Here is a 27,608-nt window from a genome sequence, read left to right as displayed (position 1 = left end):
ATACAAAGTGAAAATGGCAAAGGAAAAAAAGAGGCTAAAAATTGCTCATATAAGCCTTCCTAGAAGCTGATACAAATAGGAGCTGTAATATAGTAAGAGCTTCAATAAAAACCAGTGGGAAATACCTCGAACCTGTACCTTTAAATGTTCAGCTGTCTCTCAGATAGACCTTCTTGATTCATGTTTTAATTTTGCAGCAAAGGGGAGCTCCAAGTCCAGACTCCAGGGATCACACATCACTTGATAGCAATGCAATATCTACACATCACGTATGTTAACATGCTTCTCCCTGTCTCTGAGGAATGAGGCAGTGTTCTGTACAGATGCTGCTGCAAACACTACCTCATGAATACGACTGGAAAAGTGTCAGATGGGATGCAGAGAAAGAAGAACCATCCAGATTCTCTTTGTGTACTGCAAAGTCACCGAAACCAGACGGACTGCAAGACTCACTTACCCAGTGCTGTTCCAGTAGTTCTGACCAATGCTGCAATCCTTGGACAGGGAGGATGGGCTGAACCAGAAGGCTGGGATACACTGGTTGTTGCTGTGCCTCTCATACCCATAGTCACTACGGAGACAAGTCAGGAGTGCATCACTGTACCCATCTACTGGATTTAGCTCAGAGTTTTAGGTGACATCCCCAAAGCACATGTGTGTTGGTGGTTCTCTGCTGGATGGCGTGACATCATGGATTGGGCACATCCAGAAACAAAGTACTGGACTAGTTTGAGAGGCAGGAACATGATTCACAGAAGGCCTATGACATCTGACAACACCAGAACTACTTACCTTGCAGAGCACTGAAGGATTTGCACTTCATCTGACAACCAAACACGGATGGAGATTAAGAAAGAAAATTGTATTGTTAATTTCTTTTCCTATTAATCTCTAATTTAAATTTCACTTTTGGGTTCTTTTGGTTTGCTTGCTTTTTGCAGTCTTTGCTTTTAGAACAAACCAGACTAATTCTAATTTTTCACTTTTTCCCAACGAAGTGGCTAGGAACATAAAATACTAGGAGCATTTCCTGAACAACTAGCCATGGCATGTATATTTATGTATGTTAATGACCTCCCTGCTCCCTGACTGAGCTATGACTTGCCTGAGAGAAAAATACCACTGATGTTTTTCTAATGCTGAACTAAAACAACACAGCCAACATGGTAGCCTAAGGATTACATGGTATTGTGTCACACAGGGAAGGAAATCTAGGGTATTGATGGTTCTTTGGACCACCTAAGAGTGGAAGTGTACACAACCACATGCAAAACTTCTTTTTACAGCTGTCTTTGTGTGCCAATACAATGATGAAGCAATAGGATTAATCCAAAGCTTTCCATAACTTTTAATAGGCTCTGGATCAGGTTTCTATGCATAGCCTTTATTGATAGTCTGGATTCAAAGGGCAAATAAAAAGAAATCCTGGATTTTTGCCTGAAGCAAGTTAACAAATGCCAACACACTAAACCTCAGTGAAAACAAAGACACTGCAGAAGCCACTATCTTGAAACATCTCTGTGCCCTTTAGGACAATCTGAGTTTTATCCTTCCCCCATTCAGAGTCTGAACTGCCAACAGAAAGACTCTAGGAAGTTCTTTGATGAAACAAAATTGTGCTATGTCCCCAGTGACCCCGACTGCTACTGTTCCTTTTTTGGAGGACAAAAATTCTGCAAGCTACTTTAAAAGGTTTGGAGATTCCCTAATGCTCTTTCTCTCAACATTCAATTTAATCATTCTCAGTGGGTCCGACCTGCACAGTCAAAAATGCCTGGCAGGGACTTGATAATTAAAAATATTCAGGAGGAGCTGTACTGTGCCCAGGAGAAGAAAAGAGCTGCATAAATATTTAATAAAATTAAAGACAACATTGCTGTGTGCCCTCAAGGTTCTGTGCTTGTTCATTAACTTCTGGTAAATGTATATTAAAACCTCGCATGCTGCCCACCTTCCTTCTCATAAGCCCCAGGGTTTGCATAAGTTAAGGAAATAATCAAGTCCAGCTGCTGTGCTGTCTTTGTCAGGAAAGCTATCTTGACAGAGTAAATAAAGAAGCAGGAGGAGGGAAAAGAAAGATCAGCGAGTGCTTTAATAACACTTTGGAGTTCCTTCTGCCAGAAAAAGGCCAGGATTTGCTTTTGAAAATGACTGCAAGGGTTGGCAGGAGTCACCCCTGATCTTGACTCATGAGGATTTGTTGAACTGGGGCCCTGGATCATAATTTATGCCCCTGAATTTTAAATCAGCCTTATATCTAATAGGAAAAAACAGCACTGCAACCGTGAGGCAGAGAGGGGCAAGGGCACTGTGACCAAATGGGAGGGAGCACAGCCCTCACAGCCTTGCTATAGGGCTGCTGCAGTCATTTGTCCCATCTCCATGGCTCTTGAAGTCAGGCATCATCACACCTAGTAGCTTGGGATGCTCCAAGACCAGCACCAGCCTCCAAATCCACTTAGTGGGGAAGCAGAGGGCCTGTCTGTTGGGACTTGCTGGTCAGTGCAGTCACACAGCCCCAGCTGCTGACCCTCCTGCTTTCCCTGACACTCCACAGGACCTGCTCAGTGCAACACAAGAGACAGACCAGTCAGTGCTTTCAAGAACAACTGGACACTGTGAACCCAGCCAGAAAAGGCTGAGTGGACTTTTTTTTTTTCTTGAAAAGGAAACATTTTTCTTGAAAATTCTTAAAGTGAAAGAGTAGGAGCTTTCCTTTCAACTGTCCTGTCCACCTTCTAGTCAGCACAGAGAAAAGGGATTTCTCATACTGACATCCCAAAGAAGGTAGATGAATCTAAAATGTATTCTAGAATAACCCATATTTTGCCACTGCTTAAATAACTGTCTCATCCTTTAGAAGTCACAAGTCAGAGCAGATGGGTTCACCTTTTTCTCTGAAAATCACTTTTCAGATAATCAAGCTTGGTGCCCCAATTCCAGCACTGCCAGTAATTTCTCCAAACTGACTGCCCCACACCTTCCAGTCAGCCCTGCCAACTAGCATCAAAACTCACCCTTAAACTGAAGCATTTTCTTCTGATTCTCCATCACCAGCTAAAACAATTCTGCATTTGGAAGCCAGTTAACAATTCTGTTGGCAGTGCAGGGTCTGAAACAAAAGCCAGCTTGCTGTCCTCTAATTGCATTTTCTCTGCAGGACTGACAGGGTTAACAGCAATATTCTCTCATGTTAGCAGGAAAGATAAGCAAAAATGATACTGAATGCAAGCAAGAAATCCGCCAATTGACTGAAAAGGTGTGTTCTGATGCAGGTCTTTTTCAAGGCAGAACAGCACTTAAGTCCAATTTAGCTACCACAGTTTTCCACTTACAGCTCGGAAAAGACAAACTTCACTGTGAAAATAGAAAGCCGATGAGGCATTAAGCAGTGTAAGGGTAAAAAAACCCAAGTAAACTCATAAGTATCTCTAGAGATTGGTTCTTGATTCACCCCAGAGGCATATGCCACTGCCAAGGGCAAATACTGTAGAGCAAGATAGTTTGTCCTGCAAGTTCTCATGACGATAACAAAGGGGAAAGATCTCACAAGTCAAGTTAAGGAGTCTCAGATGTAATTTTGGCATTAGGAACAAATTAAACATCCATCCAGATAAGATGAAAATCTCTGCTCTATATCCCTGAACCTCTCTTAAAGCCAAACTACTACGATATTCAAGAGAACACTTTTCTTAATTTTTCTAAATTTCAGTACGTCCATGCTCCAAAACAGAACGACGAGTTTCAGCTGGCCTAAGTCCAAATAAATGTATAGATCTCACACCTCTTCAGAAGGTATTCAAAGGTAAGAGAAGTTTTTGGAAATTATACCAATACTGAGTCAGACATTGATCCTGATAAACTACTATAAAAATTAAAATGTTTTTTCAGCTGATCAGCTTTCAGGGTATCCTGAATTCTATTTAAACGATATTCTGATTATTTAAGCTCAAACATGACAGATATTGACGGTTTTAAATCTTTAAAATATTGTCTATCACAAGTTCTATGTAGTAATTCCTTGTGCAGAGATCCTGACTTGTGCATTCTCCCATCTCCTCTCTCTGATTGTCAAGCAGTATCAAACAGTGTTTCATTTCCCCCCTGTTTTATTTTTAAGCTGCTTTCAAAGTGACCTTAAAGCAATTTGAAAATTATGACCCTGTTAAGTTAGAAACATCAATATTTATGCAAAACAAGTAGTTATATCTGACAAGGGTGGGTTGTAGTCGTCACAGAAGCCCTTTCAGAAATTTCTCAATAAAACATTTTTAAAAAGCAATAAATGGTTCCCAGCAATTCAAAGGAATAACAAAAAAATGTGCATGTTTTCCTAGCTTGCTCCCTAGGTATTCAATGACCTTGGAAGTGAGGACAGAGAAATTCCCTCTGTCTCCTGAAAGGGACATGCTTTGGACCAGAGAAGTCCTGATTGTCACTCTTCTAGAATGACAGACAAAAACGTCAAACAGTACTTGCAATTTTTTGCTTTTGAATTCCAGGCTTGGGAACCTCCTCCACACAACAGGTATGGGGGTCACAGCTCTGCTATATGGTGCAGTCACAGCTGCAAAGCTGCATTAGATGCAGTTTCTCTGCAAGGTTTTCTGTCTGGGTATTATTTTGACCACTACAAGAATAGCCCATGCAAAAAGTCACCAGAAACATATACTCACCACTCGAAGTCTCCTTGACCACAGACACACGGTTCAGATACCACAGTTTGGGAATAATCTTGACTTAGGGAACACTGGGCTCCAGGCTTGCGTTTTTTATAGATCTTCCTCTCTCCCATGACACAAGGCTCCCCCTTCATTAGCCAAGGAACAAGAGAAGAAAGAGATTTGTAGTGGCAGCTGTGTCCTCAATGGAGTATTTTGTCAAAAGATGCAAAAGGCAATGAAAACAAGCATTTACCACTGGGAGAGTTGGAAGCACAGAGTCCAGCTCCCTTTTGTGTCTTTGCAAAATCAAAAGTCACCATGGGAGGACTCATGAGTGCAGTGTGTTCAGCACTGAGTTGGGATGCTAATGACAATGTGCCCAAAATATCTGGATACCCAAGCCATCACACCCACTTATGCCATGTTTCAGAAGGCATCCACCAATATCGAGTCCTATGAATTATCCTGAAAAGACAATGTGGGTGCACTCCAGGGTTTCTTCCATATGTCAGATAAAATCTTCTGCAGAAGGAAGTGTCCAAGCCTGAAACCCAAGGCAGGGACAAAATCTAGGTGTGGAACACAGGATTTGACTCCCTTGCTCTTTCCTTAGTAGACCTGGCTTTGTTATAGATCTTGAATAATTCTGATGGTGTGTTTTGCTGGGCTTTTTGAATGCAAAGGTTTTCAAGAACACTACTGGAGTACCTAGTCTAAAAGAAACATTTGATATTTAGGTGAGTTGCTATAAACAGAATTTTCTATGATGCAAAAATAATTTGTCTGCATAGAAATAAGAAAAAAAAGACAACACCTAATTGAAATATTTCTCTTTCCCATTAGCAATGATACCCTTGGTTACACACGTGTCTTCCCTTTTCTTTCATTTAAATTATTTCCGTTTATTCAATTCTATGACTTCAGTTATCTGACACATCCTTGTAAATTAATGCTCATTTCTAATTCATGTATTTCATTCAGGAATATCACAGTGCCAATGGTTCTGGCCCTTGTTATGTTCCCCTGCAGGGTGTGGGACATCCTGCTGGTGGCAAGTAGCCCATAAATAATCTGCAGAGGGTATTGACCTCTCAGTTCTGGTCACTTCAGGACCTAAATATATCCAGTAGGAAAATAAGCCAGAGTGTATGAAAAGAAAAGCACGTATCCTTGAATAGAATGAAATAATTTGGCCTTCTTTGGTGTCTTTTATTCAAGAGTTCCCCAGAGTTTTATAGACACCTGCATGACCTGCAGGATGAATACATGTTTTTATTTTCATTTTTGAGTAGGGAAAATAGAGGTAAAGTAAAACAAAATTATTTTCATGAGTCACGGATAGAGCTACAAAGAGTTCAACATCTTCCACAATTCAATCACAAGGTGAGGTTTTACATTGCCCTAAGCACTGAGGCCAAAAAGATCCATCTGCTGGAATGGATTATTTTCATAAAAATAGAAGTTAATCTCCTGAACTTGCCCACAGAAGACTGGCCCCATGTTTATTCATGCATATTCTTTAAGGGATGCAAGAAAATCCATATGTTTTGCTGGAAATAACAACTGCATTCCTACCAGGCAACACAGAGTACAGGAAAAGGGACACCCATCGACCCCTCCCTACATTGTGGGAATACCTGATTGTGCAGATGCCAGGTTTGATAGTCATCTTTGTTACACCTTCGGCTGAAGATAGACTTGTAATCCACCTTGACCAGCTGCCACTCAGAACGGAGACTGAAGTGCCCAAAAACTCTGAGCATGGGACACAAAAAAAAGGAAAGAACCAGAGTCAGCCAGACACGCTTGCATTAAGCAAATAATGTCTCATTAATCTCAGCTGCAGAAACCAATACAGCCTTGGAGCTTGATGCCAGAAAATGGTATTCAGTCATGAGTAACATTTTGCTGTTCCTATGACATCCTAAGATTGTTTATCCTTTTCCTGACACCTCGTACAGCCTCTTTTGGAAGGTCTTTCCATGACTGTAGTACCTGGCACAATGGGACCCTAGTCTAATATTTATATCACTCAAGAACATTAAACAACTAGTTTAGACACTAGCAATGTGTCTAACATCAAGGGTTTGGCTGTCTCAAAATCAAGCCTTTCTTAAATAACACAGTTTCTTTATTGTTGAACATATGTGTTTCACAAACTTACTACTTAATGAATTGTGAAACACCAGAAATTAACATTTGGGATATGGACTAAAGACAGTAGTGTCCCTTCCTCTTAGAGAATGCTGACTGCAGCTAGTAGGAGTGGAATTATAAATGATCACCACTGCAGAATTTTTTCTTAACTCTTGTGAGTAGGTCACTCATCATCAGCAGTCACTGATCACACTCCAGGGTTCATCTAAGTAATAAGCAATAAGTTCATTTTCAGGATGAAAATGACACATTTTTCACACAAATCTAGTATAACACAAGACTGAGTAAGTCAGTATATGGGAGCAGCTGGAGCTGAAGAGTCAGTACCCAAAAAACAGGGGAAGGACTCCGACTGTAATCTGAAACTCAGGCACAGATCTATTACAAATAGAATGATGAATGATATAAAATTGAATTGTAGCAGAGGCTTCTCCTCAAGCTTGGACCAGAACATTGGGAGCAGAGATGGTTGTCAAACACAGGTCTCTCTAAATTCCATTTCAACTATGCAACCTTCCTTCACATGCAGGTAAAACTTTGTAATTTTTTAAGTGCCCAGAAGGGAAGGACCAAGGCAACAACGAGCAGTGATGACACACATCACCAATGTACCACCAGGTATTCTACATGTTGAAAGCTCATACCTTCACCAAAGAAAGCAAAATCATAGCAAACCCATGGTTTAATTAATAAATTAGCACTAGGCACCCAGTCAAAAGACTCCATCTTCATGAGTGCTCAGTTTTCAATCAAAACAGATTCCCATTTCCTTGGTCCGCTCTGATTTTCTAAGTAAAGAGGAACTTTTCAATCCACTGCAGCTGGATTTACAAGGAAGTGTATAATATGAGGAGATTAGGATGGGTAATCAGGCTTTAAAAGCCATTAATAAAACTACAGCTTCTCATCGGCAGGGGGAAATCTCAGTACACATCAGCAGATAAAGATCAAGTTGATTTGTCCTTATAACATGCCAAGGTTTTGACTATTTTGAATATATAAAAGAACCTAAAACTTCATCTAAAACACGAGTCCCAGATTTAAAAAATTCTGTATGTACCACAACCCAGATCTTTTCTGACGCTCAAGAAAGGTCACTGCATCAGCATTATTGCAATATTTAGAGGGTAGAGAATGATTTTTTTCATTATTCCAAATCTTTCACCAATTTATATTTTCACCCAAGTCATTTCTGAGACTAAAGTTTTTGTTGTTTTAATTATTCCAGAGTAACAAAGAAAGAGGGAGAAAGAAGATTTACAAATTTTCCTATGAAATAAGGAGAAACAGAAGAGAAGACTTCCACACACTGACCACAATTCAGATCCCACTGTGTCCCCAGTGTGATGCCATTCTTTACTCTGGATCATCTTAGTTAACACTGTAATCATACAGAGTGTTGGCTTTGCTCTGCCCTCAGTCTTTCTGTAGACTGTAACCTTCATCAAAATTCCTCTGCATTGTGCTGTTCTTTGTGAAACAAAGACCATCCAGGAATCAGTCATGTTCTCCCACTCAGACCTGTCTCAGCTCATGGGTATCAGGGAGAGAAAGGTGGGTGGGTGATATCTGCGAGTCTGGAGCTCTGGGTTTGCTGTGGACACCTTTCTGTATCCAAGTTCTGCCTCACAGAGGCAAGCTCCACAAAGCTGATAAGGAGGAGAGAGGATACAAGAAGAACCTGTGCCAAATAAATATTCAGTTAGAAGTGAGTAGGTAGGGAAGGACTTGTCTGGTTGAATGAGTTTATTAGGTAGCTTGTTGCTGCTCTCCAGAATAATGCTCAGCGTAGTCCTAATTGTACGTATTACTGACACAAAATACCAAGACATTCAGGTGAAGGTACAGAAGAAGCTGCAACTCCTGTTCCTCAGCAGAGAAGGCACATCCTAGACCAAGAGAAACTCACAGAAAACAAAGCAGTATGGGGTGCCAGGGCACTTGTTGAGAGAAGAAGGGAAGAAAGCGAAAGAGCGCAGGAGGAAGGATGAGGAAAGCCTCCAAAACTGTGCTCAAATAGGAATTCTAACTGCTGTTCCCCTTCCCACTTTTCCTTGGCACTGGGTAAGTCCCATCAGCTCTTACACCACAACTGCTGTCAGCACAATCTTGTCTGAGCTGGATGTGAAGCATGACTGAAACATCCTGAAACATCATTCCTGCAAAGCGGCAATGGAGCAGGCAGAAATCGTTTACCCGGCAGATTTATACCAGTTTAGATCTGACTTGGGTGTTTATTACACAAAAAAATATAGCAAAAGGAGGAGAGAACATGATCAAACACATACACTTCCCTGAACACAGAAGATAAAAGGGCCAGAGAAATCCAACACTTTGGCAGTCAATGCTTCTCAAGGAAAATTTTGTTCCTCAAACTGACCCTGAGCTAACTGTCCATCAGGAGAGCAAAAAGTTTCTTTTTGCTTTTGAAAAATTGTCAGAATTACTTGATTTTTAAATCTACTAAAATAAGCTAAGGTAGACCTCCGACATTGAAATTCTTCCATGATAATTAATGAAAAAACCTCAAAGTTTCCTAAGTGGAAAGCGGCATATTAGCATTCCAAAAGCACAGAGCATTAGATAGTCTTTAATTAAATGATTTCAAAGATGATCTTTGTGTATAATTGCTATAATTTAGATGGAAACAATACTACACTAAATGTAATTAGAGGAGTGTGAACAGAGAGGGATGTTTTCCTCTGTGCTGCAGAGATGGTTCTGGGTCAGCTGATTCCTAAAGTAGTGAGTTCCCACCCCACCCTCCCCTTGCTAATCAAAAGCTCCTTAGGGCTAATCAATCACTGTGGCTCAGGCTTCAGAGATAAGAGTTGCAGAGGAGCCAACAAGCACCTCCACCCTGTGTGAGCACTGCTCACCAATACTAAATGCCACCTGGACCCCTTCAGAATGGTTTCATTGCCCAGCCAACATGATGAAGGTTGTTACAGTTCATGATGACTTTGTTGTGCATTTGAAACTTCGACGAGTTGCTATAAGCAAACGTAAGGAATGGAAAAGAGATCTTTGTTATCTGTGGGGCTCCACTAGTGTCTCAAACAGTTTTCCTTGGAAAGTGATGGAAACCTTCATTGTTTGTGAAATTTAAAATGGGCTAAACAAACCATCAAAGGGCACAAACTCTGACTGAGTATGACCAGATAGTGCAGCTGAACTCTGCTTTCATCAGTTTTGTGAACTACATCACTGGATCTTTTTCCATAGAGACTAAGGTGTATGCACATGACATCTTCCCACTGTATTTCTCGGGGTGGCCAGGTCCCAGAGAGGGTTAGACAGACAGAAAAGAGCTGTAACATTTTAAAATTGCTAGTATTTGGCTCTCAATAACTGTTAGCACTAAGTGCTCCAGCTGTTACATAACAGTTTCTGTATCCAGTGTAAATAAACAAAGCAAGTCCCAAGGAAAGAGATGCAAATAGAGATTGGTGGGAGTTTTTTTCCCTACTCAACTGGTGAGTCCTCAAGTTGCTTTGAAGATACCATCTCATTCATCTTACCCAATTTCCACGTGCCTTTGTTTTCATTTACTTTGCCTGGTCATTAAATTAGGGGGGTAGATGCTTTTAACAAATATAGATAAACTACCAAGATGATACAGGGGAAAAGGAAATAACCTACTACAAAGTTTTTATCAATGACTTTGTCGACCATGGTCTAACTGAAAGCTCTTAATTGTTTCTTGAAAGGATAGAAGACAAAAGAAGAGAGCTGGGTTTTCAATGTCCCACTCTGGGAAGCCAAAAAAATACTATATTTTGATTTTTCTAGATAAGCAGCCTGATCTGGAAGTCCTTGAGAAGCAAGAACAAGAGCCCAGATGGTATTTAGACAGGTATTTAGGTTTTCTGACTAGGTTCTCCAGCCTAAGCCATAGAACAGTAATCTACAAAACCTGGATAGGTTTTGTTCTAGCTCTTCAAGTAAGCAGTTGAAACTCCACATAAAATCTTAGCTAATAGGACAGCATCCTCTCAACTGGTTCTGTGCATAGCTCACAGTGGAATCATTGCTAAGAAATCAGAAAATGTTTCCCAAGCCCTTCTTTGGAGAAATAGGGCAAGGCTTTTATTGCCAGGACTGGATGTCATTAATTTGGAGAAAAATTGTTAGAAACACGGAAAACACTTCTGAAATGCCTACAGATTCATGACGGACTCATTTTAGAAAAGGTCACTAGTAATGCTGCTATAATTATATCTTTCATTAATTTTTTAAATACACAATAACTTACAAATGCAGTATATATTGACCTGATAACCTTGTACAGAAGCCCTTTAAAAAGCTTTTTACATTTATACAGTGCTCTCTTCTCAAATTGCATTGCTTTTACCTTATCATTCCTTGCATCGTTGACAGTTGTGCTTTTTATGTAACTCAATACTGTTCATTTCTGACAGGTCAGTAGAATTAATTGAGGGTCACAAGATAACAATTCATCTACCTCTGGTCCATAGATTCAATCCCTATCCCTGCTTAAGGTTTGAGAAACAGATCTTAAGTAATAGCTCCTGTATTGCTCTCAGGAAGGGAATCAGCTGTGTCCGTCTGGATCTATCCCTGCTGGCACTTTCAGATGAGCTGCCCAAGCATGAAAATGTAAATGTCTTCTCATGCCTAAATCAAGTTGCCTTCTATCATTTCTGAAGTAAACCAGTAAGACATTACATGGAGCAAGCAAGCACTGAAGCTGCATGTACTTGACTGGTCTGGTCTGGATACGGATGGAATACTTTTACCTTCACTAATCATCCTACTGTCTTTGAGTGTAACACCTGCGGCACTCAGCTGTGTCCATCATTGAAACAGATGACCAGAGATGCCATAGAAGGAAGTAGCTGATAAGGTAATCTTCACTGCACAAAACATCAAAAGTACCCTCCTTTCTGAAGCATCTTCCCTTCACTGGACATCAACAAGGCGAGAGACATGAAAAGGTTGGGCGTTTTTTTGCTTTTCTCAAAATACCCTTTGGACCTCTGAAGCCAGATTTTAATAAGATTAGGCCCCACAGGATAGACTGTAAGGATTTTTTAATATCTAAAAGTAAAAGCAAAAAATATAATATACTCAGTTGACACCATCTTTTGAGATGAACTACACAAGCAGACAGATGGATGGATCAACAGAAAAGTAAAGCCAGAACAACAGAGAGCCAAATATATACTTTAATTGATAATACTGAGAGAAAAGCTAATTGCAGTGTCATCAAAAATAGACTGTTTCATTTAGAAAAGCTTGAAATTAACCTTGATTTTTATTTCCTTTCATTGTAAAAGAAAAATGATTGCAGAGGAAGTGTCTTCGCAAGCAAAAAATCCCCAATAGTAAAATCACCCAAATTAGTAAATGCTTCAGCTGACCTGAATCTGTGCTTTTGTTGGGGGAATGTAGAAAGGGACAGAGTCCAGCAAGATCACCATCTGATTTCAGTTAAAATCCCTCTTTATTTACATCTGTGCCTCTAACAGGTAGTGACAAAACCTGATATTTAATAGGTGAACCCAAGAAGTGCCATGAAGCACACTCTGGAAGAATCACTTCCTGGCAGGGAAACAAGCATGTGTTCTGGTTTTTTGTTCTAGTCCCCTGGAGAGGATGATTTTTTCTGACCAAAACCAGGGGGAGTCACAGATCTGGCCAATCACAGCTCCAGGAGCATTGAGTAGTTAATCCACAACTGAAGGTGTTCATTCTCTTTTAAGTCTGCCAGACAGAACCACATGTTGCTACTGCTGCAATTTTAACAGATAACCAGATATCCAAGGAGACCATACCTTCCCAGGAAATATCACCAATGCTGTCTCATGAGCAGTGTTTGGTCAAACCCACCCTAAAAGTAGTTGCACAGCACAAGTTGGAGAGTTCCTCTGTACAAACAGCTTTGATAGTATCAGACAGGCTGACACACAGGCACCCAGGGTATGTCCATGCAGCACCAGGTTGGGCCCATCAGTGCAAAAGTCAAGGACCAGATCTATTCAAATTTGGCTGGTCTGCTCTCGTGAACTCTGAAGGCATTTAACATTTTGGGCATGATGTGTAGACATGGACCTGAGAGGTTGCCAGGTAAAGCCTGTATATGTCTAAGCTCTGCATTTCCACTCCTGTGGATCTTGGTAAGCTTGGGGAATAAAGTTCTTCTGCCAGAGCAGGCACTTCTACAACCAGCACCGAGGTGGAGATAAGAAGCCTAGCCAGAACAGAGTTGTGGTTTGCCATTGGTTACTGTACTTTGTATCCCAGTGCTCCATGTTCTGATTAGTTCAGCATGACTAAGGCATGAATACTGGGTGCTCCTATTTCCTCTGATCCAGAGAGCTGGGTAACATGGACTAGAGATAAGGGAATGCTCTGGAAGAAACAGTAAAGATTCAGCCAAATATACTAGCTCTAGTTAAGAAATTATTGCGTTCCTGTACAAGGTTCTTTCATGTTCATCATTCCCTTGATTTGGTTTGGATTTTTCTCCCTACTATCCAGGCTGGTCCTGCATTTTCGGGGAAAACGCTAGAGCTGCTTGCTCAGGGAACACTTACAGAAGGTCTTGGTATCTAAATGTACCTCCATTCTTTGTTGACATTTATAGTTTTTCACACAATAAAGGAAAGTGCTGACAATTTCACACAAAAGAAAAGGGCCTGTTAGGAAATCTAGATATAAGCCACCTCCATGTAAGAAAGTAGCAGTAAAGTAAGACTAGCTCCTATGGCTGAGCTCTTATGGCCAAAACCACACAAACAGCAATGGAACAGTTTCAAGTTGTGCTGGTGGGGCCATATTTTACAAATAGGTCGTGAGAGAGGAGCTATTTTCCCATGAATTAAACATAAATCATGACTTATGAGAAACCAAATGGGCTGTGTAATCTCTCAATTTTTTTTATTAGGGTTTAGATGGAATTAGCATTAAAGGAGGTCGCTAGTTACATGGAAATTGGATGGAAAGGGACTGAGACAAGGAAGTAGAACTTAATTGAAAGAGACACAGATCAGCAATTAGGGAGAGTGGAAGAGGGAGAATTACGCTATCTTATGCCTGGCAAGATGATGCAGGGAGTAAGAGACTGGAAACAAAGGAAACATAAAAAATGAAAGATGACACTGGAAAAGCTGGCAATTGCCAACAAAAAACACTGTCTAATTCTTTTCCTAAACAATAAATACAGTTTTTAAGAGCCGCTCTGGAGCTTTTAATTCAGTTGCTTTGGGCTGACCTGTCAACTAGGAGCAGTAGCCTGAGGGCAATGGGTGATGATTCAGGGCTGCTGTACTTCTGTCTGTGGTTGAAAAAAAAGTAAATTGGCTTCTTTTTTTTTTTTTTTCCAGAAAGAAGAGGTGCATCTTCTTCCAAATAGAATATACCATCCATTTGGATCTAGATTTTCAGATGGTGCAAATTAGTGTAATTTAGACCATCTAAAGAGACCATCTCAGATATAAAGCCTTGTTCCACTGCTACTATTCAGAGGGAGAAAAAACAACGGTAGTGAAATGAACAAGAATATAGCAAGATCAGACAGCAGCTTCCATGAGGGCAAATTTGTTCAAGAAAATCTTGGTCTATATTCTTTTTCTCAACAAGAAGGCTCAAAAGAAGAATTTCACAGAACTTCTCACGCAGATGAAATCTGAAGATGTGGTTTATTTCCACTTCCAAGTGAAACTGAATGTCATGACATGGAGGTTTTCCACACGAGAGAAATTCAAAGAGCTGGCCACTAGCAATCCATATTGAACTAGTCATGGAAAGGTGCATCACTGCCAGATTTCAAGGCAAGAGGGAGAGAGAAGATGGGGCAGGTGGAGAGTTTCTGTAAATACAAATTAAAAAAACAAAACCTTGCAATAAAAATCCTGCAGTATAGCCACAGCAGATCCTTTTCCCTCAGCTTTCGAAAACAGTCCTGGGATTATTCATCAGCTCAATGGGCACTTCCTCTAAAGTGCTACCAGAAGAGGAAAACCACTGCAAATGACATAGTACAGCATGATCTTTTAGTTAGCAAGTAATGCCAAGTGCGATTAGTAAGTAATCTGCAGAACGTATAATTACAAAGCAGCCCTACAGTTTGGACCCGATTTCTCCATTAGCTGCACAAACACTGCAAAAGACAGTGGGGGAGACAGGGACTCTTTTATTATTATTTTTTTCAAATAGAAAATGCTATCAAAATAAGAACTTACTGAATGACAAACCAAACCTTTTGAAATTTGGTCTCTAAAAAATTTATTGCCAGTGTTTTCAAACCACTTTACATGACAATTGCTTCAAAAGAAATCCCAGCAACATGAAAGGGAATATGAGACACCTAGGACGGGGGATGGGAAAGCACATTAATTTTTAATGCTGTTTTTCAGAAGTGTTCTCTCTCTTCTTCGAAGCAGTCATGGAAGAGAACCAGTTTCTGACAGCTTTGAAACCTGAAGATGCTGCCACTCTCTTCTAGAAAAGATACTGGCAGGTATCAGCAATCTGAGTGTTTCATCCACTAACGAGTCTGTGGTCTCAACAGAGGCAGGTGCTGCTGCTTTACGAGAAGCTGGATAGCACAGCACATTCACTCATTTCAATCTTTCATCCTATGAATCAGCAGATTTCTAGCCAGGGATGTCCAATACAAATGTGGAAGCCATTGCTCAGAATATGTAAGCTCCGAACACACGTGACAGGCGAAGCAGGGTGACGAGCTTTGCCTGGGTATCAAAGAAGAAGGCTCAGAAGAGGGAAGAGGGAACATCTGGAGAGCTGCTTTCCCAATGATTAAAAAGCTGTTAGAGTGAACTCTGCAGCCAACCCAGCACTGAGCCTTCAAGCTCCCACAGAAGCTGGTGTGCTGTACCACCCTTTGCCCTGTGGAGGATCAGGGCCAGGTTGAGCTGGAAAGGAGCTAAGGCCATGTGGTTTCTCAGTGTCCTGAGGGTTGATGAGATGAGGGCACCAGAATATTTCATGCCTTGCTCTAACAGAAAGGTGAAGGAGTCTGAGGAGTGTATCTGTACACAGCATCCTGCCCCTTTCTGTGCACCCCACACCAGGTCTGAGTGCTTCACACAGCCTAGCCCGCCTGTTGGCAGGACAGCACAGGACCAAGATCCATGTCCTTACTTGGCAGCACAAGAAACCAAGCACAGTAGCCTCTATAGAGAATATTTGGATTGTGTTGCCATCAGGTAAATCTTGTCTTGTTAGTGAGGTAAAAGAAATCATCTATCAGCCTGCTGCTCATTCTGGTTTTTTCTATAAGGGCCTTTTTTTTTTTTAATTCACTTCAGTGAATACCAGCCTCCAGTCAACACACCTTTCTCTAGTCCTCCTCCCTGCACAGGTTTACCTCACCATACACTTTTTCTGAGCATAACAGATATGACTCAGCATCTCCTTCCCCCTAAGGAGTGGCAGATGTCTGCACCTAGGACTCAAGAGACCTACAATAATTCTAAGCTCTCCCCATGACCGGCTCCTGAGTGACTGACCATGGCATGTCCCTTGTTCTCTCTCAATTCCCCTACCAGCACAATACAACTAACAACTTCTTTAGCATAATATTTGATCTACTGTCCATATACAGCACTTGACTCCAATGACAGTAATGCTTTCCCCAGAAAGCCAAAGATAGACAACATGTGTCACGAGCCCAGTGCCCTATCTTCATGTGTTAGGGCTTCTGCCAGGAATCTTCTGAGTACATGGTGCAACTGCTGGGAACAGATCTTGGGTCACAGACATATTTTTCCTAAAGTCAAATAAATCACACGATGCTGTCTGAGCAAGATTACTCTAAGTAGATGTTCTCATCACCTGATTTGTCTACTCAGGTGCCACAGAAAGACCTCAGCTCATACTGCAAGTATTAACAGCACAATCAATATTGTGCCTCTGTGGACAGTTTAGGTGAATTCATGCAGTGATCCAAAGGCTAACAAATAGACTAGTCCTTTGGCAGAGAGGGGGATGGAAGGAGGAAGTGACACTGATTAATCTGTGATCGTTAATAATGTTTTTAAGTCTTGCAAATGAAGATAATGATATGGGTAATCAACTGTCCTACTCCAGGGTATAAACTGATCATCTGCTGGGATAAAATGGGAATTCCTATAACATACATTTTCTTGTCCATTGTAAAGTCACTTGATGGCATTAGCAGATTGATCATTTTCTTGCAAAGTCCAAGCTATTCATTAGTTCCAGAAGGTTTTGAAATTAGATCAGATGATACAGGAATGCAGCTCACTAAAGCAAAGGCCAATATCCAATCCATCATTTTGGTTTCCTCAGTTAATAATTGTATTTGGAATTTTTGTTCTCAGATCAAGTTCCAAATTCTACTTTTATTTCTGTGTGCAGTCATTATTTTCACAGATCCATTTTAATGTCATAGATTCTATTCTGAAGAGTCCTTATGTATGTTTATGCACTGCACTCTGCACAGCCCCATGAGTCAGGACAGTGAAATGAAGTCACAAGGACACATCAGAACCTTGCAGGAAAATCTATAGCCAATAACAGTGCCAGTTGCACCACAAACAGATATTGCAATTAACAGAAAAAGAAAGGAAAACTGAAATGTAAGATGAAACCACAACAGGGACAATTAAAACTTACCAGTTCTTTTACTATCTAATGGTACCTATGCAATTTGGATAAACCAGGCTTTGAAATCTGCCCTCCAATCTTTTAAAAATCCTGCAGTTTTGCTGGGCCTGAGAGTATGCACAGCTCTTTAGGACTGTCTTAGGGCATGTATACATAGCCCAAAGCGCAGAAGATCCAAAAAACCTAGGATATTCATACAACAGAGACAGATACTGCAAATGCTCACATAACAGCCATGAAGTGGTATGAAGTTCTGTGCTAAAATGATTGCTGCTTCCTACAGCCCAGAGAGCCCTTCACAGTATGCGGCAATGAAGGCTGGGAAAGTCATTCTACTGATATATTGATTTTAATAAGATAGTATTATGATAATATTGTTAATAATGCAATATGTTAGTAATAGTTGGAGCATAATGACTATTTAATACACATTCCCCTCAGAATATTATTTTTTGGAAGTAGTTGAACACAGACAATTTTGATGCAAATCTATGGAAAAAATTTTCCCTAACAGGAATCAGCCAAGACTCCTAAGCGAAATATTTTGCATTTTTGAGGATGAAAGACAAATCTTTAAAATCCACTCTTTAAAAGCCACTAACCTACCCAGTCTAGCAGTACACAAATATACCCAGTCTTTGTCCCTCTGCCTCAGCCGTGCTTCTAGTGTAAGCACTCCCACTGACCCCATGATCAGCTGGGGGATGCTAATCCCAAACCATTGTGCTCCTCTCATCTTGAAACTTCTTGAAATCTTTGGGATTTCTATCTACAAAGACAAATTTCATGTCCCTCCAACCCACCATGTGTTATCTTGGATGGCCAGTAGCAACAGAAAGGCATCGATTTCTTCTCAGCCAAAGTTTCCACAAGCTCAGTATGATCCTACACTGCCCTTATAGATGCATTCACTAGAGTTCTCTTTGTGAGAAATACCTAAGTGATTTGCATAGAAATGGTTTGCATACAGGCTTTACAAATGGGCCCTTTCCTCCTCAGTTCCTTTAATGCTGTGGATAGGAATTTCTCTAAATATTTATTGCAAGTGTCATGAAATTTCTTTGTATAGCTTTTACAGACTATTAAGAATAGTTTTAAAAACCGCTAATGATGACAGTAATAATAAAAAACAATAACAATAACAATAGCACTGGCAATAATAATAATATGCCTGCAAAGATTTAAAAAAGTCAGTTCTCAACAAAGCTAATACACAGTATTCAGGAAGATAACTCACTTACTGCATTTTTCACCAGAAGACTACAGAGATATGAAAAAACAATAAACTTAGATTTTTAATGCATCTTTCATCTCAAAAGAAAACTGCATTGATTTATAAAGTAAATGGGCTAAATCTGCAGCTAGTTGCAACTGAATAGCCCCACTGATTTGAATGAAGGTGCTGATGTGCAGATTTATGTGATCTTGGATCTGTCTCTCTACACATGTGTGCATGTGTCTGTATGTGTGTGTGGTTAGCAAGTGACACACACTGCTCACTGCATAAAGGATTTCACAGAAAAGCACTACATTACCAACACAGAAAATGACACATTATCATTGCATAGAGTGCTCAGAATTGCAGGTTCTAATCTTTAGCTGAGAGTTGGCATATATTTCCCCAACAGGATGCTCACAGCAGTCTTGTGAAAAGGCTCACAGGTATATCATATGCTGTTGTGTTTTGCTCTTGCAAATATAGGGGCAATGTTTGCAGATAGCAAGGCAGCAGATGCACAGATATATTCTTTCACACAAACAAGTACTCTGATTTTATGAAGAAAAAGCCAAAGCCGAGACATCGTTTTGGAATAAAGGAAAAGCTGTCAATGCTACTGGAATTGATACCACCTGTACTCCGATAAAATCTCAATAGGTGTCTGTGACAGACACAGAGGCTGCCTTGTTCTGCCTCAGCACTGTTTGGAAATAAAGCATAGGAGTGCTCCTGCTTTGCTTTATATAAAGGCATAAAGGATAACCATAATTATTTAGCCTGGCCTTCCAAAGACACTTTATCTCAGGAGATCCAGGAGTTGGCTATGCCGTCCTGAGCCCTTCAAGACTACAGCACCAAAACATTTCTTCTGTCATGGCATAGATGGCAAAGAAGTCAGTTCAAACAACCCTTTGTTAGAAGAGTAAAAGAGGATTTTCCCCCAGCCCATTTCTTGCAGTTAAGATGAGCTTAACTTGAAATACAGACTTCTCCTCAACACAGTCACTTCTGTTTGTGTAAAGCTGATGTAGATATGGTTTTTGAAAGGCATAACAACACAAATCATGCAACAGAGTTGGAATAAATTCAAATCAGTAGCAGAAATGTCCAAGACACACAACAATTACCCTGTCCAAACTTCCTCAGAAACTGAAGACAAGCACACCCAGCAGTCTATTCTCAGTTTATCACTACCTGTGACACCAGCAATGAGATCCACCCACACATTTCTGCCATATAAGTAGGCAAATGGACTGAAGCCTAGAAGAAAATAAACTTGGCCTGAATCTCTTTTCTCTTGCAAGTAGTGAAAATCTGCAGGAAGTGCAGGTGCAGAAAAGCAGGAAAAGCAAACTGACTGCAAGATGAAATTTACAGTCTCTCTGCTGTCCCTGAACTGGAGTGATGCAACACTGCCTGATGTGATTAACCCAAGGCACTCCTTCATGCCACTGTAGATAAGCTTCACAGCCATGCCTCAGACTAAGGCATCTTAGCCACCTTGCTTTCTAATTCTTTTCAGAAAGCTGTTTCAGCCAGCTCAGAGAAAACACAAGTAAGAAGGCATTTCTCCAAGCGAGGAAGGCAATCCATCTACTCCTTGCTTTATTCAGAGTCCCAGAACAGATTGCTCTGATCTGCTTTGTGCAAGAGATCAGATGACTCCTTGAAGATGTCTTAGAACTTAAAAATTTCCCTCTCCCCTGGCTGTTAAACTCAGATCCTGGCCTGTTCTCGGGCCAACATTACTCCACCAGGTTCACCAGCCTTACCCAGCACTTTAGCACTCTTCGGAGGAGGAAGGTGCAAGCACCTTCACTGCCAGTCCAGGCTCTTCCTTTCATGGTATGGGTGAACCATGGCATACTACCTCCCAGATCAGGAAGGCTATTATGAGCTCAGTTTTGCACATGCACAATGAGAACACTTTTACCTTGCACAATGCAGATAGCAAGCAGTGAGGTTTGGGGATATTCACAGCCAGCAGCAAGCTCAAAAGACAGTCATGCTGCACAACTGAAGCAAGTACAGAAGTGACATTAGGTGCAACCATATAGATCTCTGACTTATGAAGAGCACTGATTCCCTGGGCCATCAGATCCAAGGAATACAATCTCAGCAGTAATTATGAGAAAGGACACCACTCCCCAGAGAAGTAGATTTACCTACTGTCCTATGTGAACTCCAAAGCTACAGCTTGAGACCACCTCTCCCTGTTATACCCCCTGTCACTACTGGAAAGAGTTTGATTTCATCACCTATTTGCCACATAAGGCATGGACATGTAAACCAGGTCTGTGACCACCAGAAAATCCCACAAAACACCACCATGCCTCCATGCAACACTACATGTGTAGCTACACAATGCTGCACTGCACATCATGAGGCTTACTATGCACTTGGGGATCTCCATGCACCCCCTCTGTCATTACAATTTGAAATAGGAGCTGCTATACTTACGTCATTATCTGGGTCTCTATGCCAGGGTCTACAAGTGATCCATCCACAAAAAGTGGTGTTGATGTGAAACTGTATTTACTCCAGGATCTTCCCTCATCAAAACTCATCCTGGGATAGAAGCAGAAAACATTTATACACATAAAAACATTACTCTAGAGTAACTGCATCAATTAAATATTGGCTAAGATCTGCAAGCCCCAGCAGCTAGATTTATGGACAAGCACCAATCTTTGCCATTTCCTAGCCCACTAAATTCATGCTCTTAAAGTACTTTGAAAGATCAAAGCTTTAGAAAGCATAAACACTGGCAATAAGGACATGGATATACTTGATGCAGCTGTACATCAGACCTCAAGAGATCAAGAGGCATTGCCAAGACCTGTTTCTGGATCTGGAATAGCACCTGGCATGAAGCAACACTCAGAGCATAAGCATCCCTGGCCTGAATGCATGAAAATTGCTATTGCTGCCACAGGACATTTTGACCCATCCATGGATCAGTGCCACATGGCATTAGCTACCAGCTCTCTAGCCCGATTAATACTTCTTTTCATGCCCTTTCAGAGTTGGTCTCTGTTTTACAGACAGGTGGCCTCAGTCCATCCATGTCCCTACAGAGCTGCTCAGTGTCCAGGGCTGGGGCTGCCCCTGGCTGCTGGGCTCCTGGCTGGGCTGATGGGATGGGGCCTGGCTGCCAGATCCTGTCCTGCTTCTCCAGGGACCTCGGTGGGCTCCTGGCTTTGCAGCCCTCTGAGAGCTGCCAGCCCTCACTTTCCCCTGACAGCCTGTGACCACAGCAGTGCAGGAAACAGCCAGAGGAGGGTGTACACACCCAACTGCTACTGCAGCAGGAAAGACAGGCATCCTGTCAGCACCCAGCTCCCAGACCTGCTGACCATGGACACTTCTGAAAGCAACCGAGGTGTTCTCTGCTCCCAGACTCTCCACACAATTGTTCCTGCACAATTTCTGCCCAGAATTTCAGCTCCAAATTATATAAGCAAAGTAAGAACAGAGAAGCACAAAGGCTTATTGGCTACAGTATTATTTGATCCTTTCCAAGCACGGCTGTTACAGAGTTCTCTGTAATTCTGTGAGGTACCTGGGCTGTGAAGGCTGAGAGATTACTTTCAACAGACATTACCAAAGACATACAGCACAAATTTCCTCTTTGAATAGCAGCAAACACTTCTTATTTTAAAGTCAGCATAAGAGAAAATTTGCCCAAATTGGCAGGGGTGGGGCTGGGGATGCTGAATGTGTGCATTCACATGTGCATCTGCATCTGAATGCAAGGGAAAGTCTTAATGGGAACTGAATGCTCCCCACTCCAAGTACTTAGGACACTATCTGAAATGCCACCAAAGGATCAGGAGGCCACTGTAGTGTGTATTACAAACCAGGGGTTACACCAATCTCAGATCTCTGGTATGGAAAGCCAAGGCTGACAGTTCCTATTCCCTAACTGTTACTCACATCATGGAGAAAGACACCTTCACCTGGCCTACAATGCACATGTGCCAGAATAGGAAGTTGTCTTTAGACTAAAGACAGAAAGCTGGGAGTACAACAGCATACAAAAAGATTATCTGCCCTAAATCTATTTATTTAAATGTATGTATCTTCCCATACACCTGTGCATTTGTATGCGTTCTGCTTGCATGCTTATCTCTCTAAATAGCATTTCAATTTCTGGGGAACAGCATGCTTCATTAGCTTAGCTAAAGTTCTCTCAGCTTTTCAATTATCCACCCCTCTCTTCTCCAGGATGAAACTTATTGTACAATGTCTCAGCCTGAGAACTAATAGATTTACATGTACCCTTTAATCTATTCCACTCCTGCCCATAAAACAGGTGCCTACTGAGGCAATATGAAGTAAATTCCAAAGCCCCTAAAGGTACAATTTTGGAGGAAACCTGTTGGAGCTTATTGATAACAGATCTAAATCACTACTTGTTTAATAGAGTGGGTGGGACACTCATAGTACTGCACATGCCATTGCATGAGACTTACTGTAAAGGCAGAACATCTGAAACAAACCTCTGCAAAGCAAATAAAGGTGAACTGAGCTCTCAGCTTCTATGGAAGGTCAACCTGGGGCCAAGTCTTTCCCAATGTCTAAGTACAGGCACTTGTATGTAATGTGCTTTTTATGTCCAAAGAGCCTTCACAATTAAAGACACAATTAAAATAGTTACACCTGGCTTGAATAATACAGTAATAAATGGTTAATATATGACTTGCAGCTCTTTCAGTAAGTGGCTCACCTTTCACTCTTCTGGAGCTCAGCTTTCCAGTCTGATGTAACTACTGCTGGTGACACTACTCTTGGCTAATACACACTTCTCCTGCCTTGACTCATACTGGGTTTAGTCTAAAGATTTTGACATGGTCCTGATGTCCTCTTTCCTGACAGCACTTTAGTTATAGTCATGAGAACTGTTACCTTTCAGAGGCTTATGTTTCTAGTCACACACCAACACCCTCCAACAACTGACTGAGTCTGTAGCTCATCACTGAGCTGCCCTGTTACTACTTTCCTTCATATGTCCAGTTATGGAGGTTGTTGACAAGAGAGTGCTGGCCTAGACTAACCCCTGGCCCTGACTCATTTACAGCCATGTATATTAAGTTATCACTGCAACAAGTTTGTTTGTGATAAAACAACCAACCCGTTTCCTGAACATTAGAAAGCAAGACAAAAATTGCAAGCCTCATTTGGCATATAATGAAGTCTTGTAATTCCACATTTTCTGTTAACAGTGTTAGTTCTGAATTTCTGAATGCCTCTCTCCAATGTTTCACTAGTGAAGGAGCCAGAGGGGCAAGAGCTGAGGAGAGGATAATTTTGGGTGGTATCTTTAGGGCTTAGAGTGTTATAACTCATTTATAGCAAAACAGCGTCTTCCGCTGAGAAATCATTTTGCCCTATTTCACCTCCAATTCCATTCTGTTGCCAACAATGTATCTCTGGAAACCGATAGTTGAATACCAGAGAAAACAGAGATGTTTGGAACATATCTCTGTTGTCCTTATCTACACCTAGTGCCCTCTCCTCTCTCCCTTTATCTGTTTTACCAGCTAATGTTAAATTCTGTAAACAAAGAGCAGAAATGAGACACATCCTCTCAGAAAAACCTGATGCACAAAGGATGACAGTATGTATGTGCTGTAGGAAAGAAACCCCACCTGGAGGCTCATAGTACATTACCAGTGCAAAGACTAATTCATATATGTATGTGATTATGTTTAGACACATTATATTTATAAAATGGTACGATAATCATTGTATTAATCAACAAAACCAAACTGATGGTAATAATGACTTAATTTGCTCATTGTAGAGACTCTAGTAGATGTTGACCAGGTGATGCCATATCTGTCAGGTTATCTCCATCAGGAAACCTCAAAGTAATAACTTTTCTTACCACATGTGCCGAATGGGCACCGATGTGTGTTTCATGGCCACTAGTGCCCCTCCCCAGTCCAGAAACCATACATTGTATTCCTCCTCGAAGATCTGCAAACAAATTAGGTACTCCATGAGTGCTCCACTCCACTGGGAGGAGAAGAGTCAGAAGAAGAACAGCAAAAGCCTCCATGCTTTCCTTTGCTCTGAAAACATACCTGTCTCCAGGAATTGCCACCATCAGAAGAGATGAACACGCCAGCATCAGTGTAGGAAAGCTCAGAGCCAATATTGCCTGAAACACAAGTGTCAGACATTCTTGTATGGATGAACACAGAACTGCACGATATGAAAATAACTTGGCCTGATCACTGCTTTTTTGCTGTTCTTGATTCTATTCTCATCTAAAACCATCACCATGGTTAGGTGGCAACATTCATTTACAAGAGCTGTGACATTTCCAAATTGACACCGGGAGAAACCATATTATCAGCTTATCTTCCAAACAAATAACATTGCCCATAATTGCCAGGCACTGAAGCCAGGCTTACTGTAGGCAAGGACCTACATACCCAAAAATCTGTGTATGAAACCCCATGCCTATTTCATACAAATCACCAGAACGGCAGCAGAATAAATAGTGGCCACTGTCCCCGGCTACCAGATATTTCACTCCATACACATTTTTCTCTGAACTTCCAGTCTTTGTGCTCTGGCTGGTGAATTGCATCTCTGTGATCTGCCAGTCATCATCAAGGGCAAGGTAATTACCTCTCTGTCTCTGCTTTTGTGTAGAGGAGAGCACCCAAGGGGAAGTTCCTCATACAGCTGAGTTTAAAGGTGAAACCCAGACCCCACTGAAGCCTACAATTATGGGGCTAGAAAGTCTAGTCAAGATTCTGTCAAAATGCTCAAACACATAACTGATCTCAGAACCTGTAGTCAAATAAAGTTTCTTACTTGGTCTATGAATGGTTTGCAATTGATGAAAACTATGGTGTAATGAAGTGTAAGTTCCACTTGTAGAAAATCTTGTTTTAGTATGAACCATACCCAGGGGCAGAAATGGTTCAGAGAATTAAGTTGGGTCAAATGACTTTGTAGCACAGACGTAGAGACCGGGTTGAACAGCATTCTAGACAACACTGACTGTTCTCATTGACCTAAACCAAATTGTGAGTTTAAACTTACCAGTTACTTGATACAGTTCTCAATATTAATCTAGTAATTTCCATTATTACAGAAACCATTTTGCTGGCAGCCTTACAGGGTGAACTACTCTGCCTCACCATACATTCGGGAACAGATATCCCATACTGAATACACAGGCTCACTGAACAATGCAGGTCTGCTCTAAATAAAGCACACAGTGGTTCAGGGAAAAGGTACCAGTCACTCAGGGACTATTTTGTTCTTTTTCAATTTTGTTTTTTTTCTGCTGGACCGTCAGCAGTACCTTCAGTCAGTCCTAGGTGGGATTCTGGTGGTATGAACATCTGCTCCAGAGGAAGCAGGCAGCTGTAACACTGACAGATGCTCCATCAGAAAGCCTCCCAATTATAAAGGACCACTGCCACCATATTGTGATCAAACACACATCTTCTTTATTCAAAGCCCTTTACTCATAACTTCCAAATGAGACTGTTTTTAAAGCAGATGTAAGTTCCACAGAAGGAACTATTTTTTCTCCAAAAATAACAAAGGGAGATGTGGCATTCCTGACACATCTGTAACATCAACAAGAGTATAATAAAAACACACTAGTGAAAATGTTAATTAAATTTCTGGCATTTCATGTTGGAAAATGAGAAATTAAAACCCATCTGTGGGTTGATGGTCTTCTTTCATCATCATCATGGAATCCAACTAGCCACAGTGTTGTGCCAGTGCTGTTTCAAAAAGTTACTGACTCCAGGAGGCAGCACAACTCAAAAATCAGTGCTCAGGATGTAGGAAATGTCACATTGTCCATCTACCTAATTTTATTCCTTGACACCAGCAAGAGTGACCAACTGCTTTAGATGAGGTTACAAGGAAAACCTGATGTGGGCAACCATATAGAAGGTCATTTTATAGGTACATCCAGGTTCATGAGAATAAATCTGTGTTAGTTTCAAAGTCTTTTTTGCCCAGTATCTTATCATGAGTTGAAGTCCTCAAGAATTAGAAACTGATTTAAAGTGCAGAAGTGTAAGTTTTGTATCATCATATTTTAAATACTGAAATAGAAACCCCAATTTTCAAACAGTAATTTTCAGACTGGAGGAAGAAAAGGGAGTAAAACCCCAAGATTTTGTTGCTATCACTTCTTTCTGTCTTTCTGTTCAAACCTGTTCCAATATTTTCTTCATTCTCTCCATCTAGTTTCTTTCAGCCTACATGGATTCAACCCCCCCAAAACATAACTAACTCTCAAGCAAGTCAAGAGGATTTAACAGCTGTACAATTAGATACTAAAACATAATTCTTTCATTTGCAAGAATCTAACCTCTGTCCTATACCAAGAGCCCAAATCTCCAGTCATTGCTGGAAATGTGCCACTGTAAATCAAGACACAGAGGCTTTGAGCAGCCAACGCCCATGAGAATAAATTGCAAAGCTTATCTTTGAACACATTCACCAATTTGGTGAGACGTTCCTGTTGGGAAACTGGCTAGTGGAAACAGATATGCATATTCCCTATCGGTTAAGCTTTTTAATGTACAAAGCAGTAAGGCAGAAATTGTATTCTGCCTCCTAAAGATTAATTGTTAGACTTGGAAAACATTCATCCCATGCACTGGCAGCTTGAAAAGAACCTAATTTACCAACAATTTAGATTAACACCTAGAATCTCACTGTCCTGCTGTCTCTATTTTCTTCCTAAAAGGTTAAAAAAAAAGCCTCTGCAATTACAGCATCATGAGTAGGGCTTGTTCCTAAGCATCCATCTAGCAAGTGCAACCTGCCAGGAGTGATGACTCCACTTGGCTAAGCATAGGGAAATCTGGAGGTTTAAACCAAATTATCTCACTCCATTTGGCCTGGATCAGTGAACTGGAAATCACATGGTGTCTCCCTTGTTGAGATATAAATGTCAT

General features: G+C 41.0%; 1 protein-coding gene across 1 annotated transcript in view; it reads right to left on the bottom strand.

The window, feature by feature from the left end:
• Nucleotides 1–27,608, bottom strand: part of SORCS3 (sortilin related VPS10 domain containing receptor 3) — a 196,618-nt gene that overhangs the window by 32,828 nt on the left and 136,182 nt on the right. Inside the window, exons 12-17 of the mRNA XM_029958577.1 lie at nucleotides 24,747–24,823; nucleotides 24,548–24,639; nucleotides 21,118–21,225; nucleotides 6,302–6,419; nucleotides 4,677–4,810; nucleotides 458–571 (exon numbers count right to left, since the gene is read on the bottom strand). Coding sequence (XP_029814437.1) covers nucleotides 458–571; nucleotides 4,677–4,810; nucleotides 6,302–6,419; nucleotides 21,118–21,225; nucleotides 24,548–24,639; nucleotides 24,747–24,823 — 643 coding nt within the window. The remainder of the gene's footprint in view (nucleotides 1–457; nucleotides 572–4,676; nucleotides 4,811–6,301; nucleotides 6,420–21,117; nucleotides 21,226–24,547; nucleotides 24,640–24,746; nucleotides 24,824–27,608) is intronic.

This window comes from Manacus vitellinus, unplaced genomic scaffold, assembly GCF_001715985.3.
Source record: "Manacus vitellinus isolate BGI_N305 unplaced genomic scaffold, ASM171598v3 scaffold_15_pilon, whole genome shotgun sequence".
In the NCBI taxonomy this organism is placed as follows: domain Eukaryota; kingdom Metazoa; phylum Chordata; class Aves; order Passeriformes; family Pipridae; genus Manacus; species Manacus vitellinus.
Note: the sequence above shows the minus strand (reverse complement) of the source record. Positions and strands in the feature narration are given on the sequence as shown.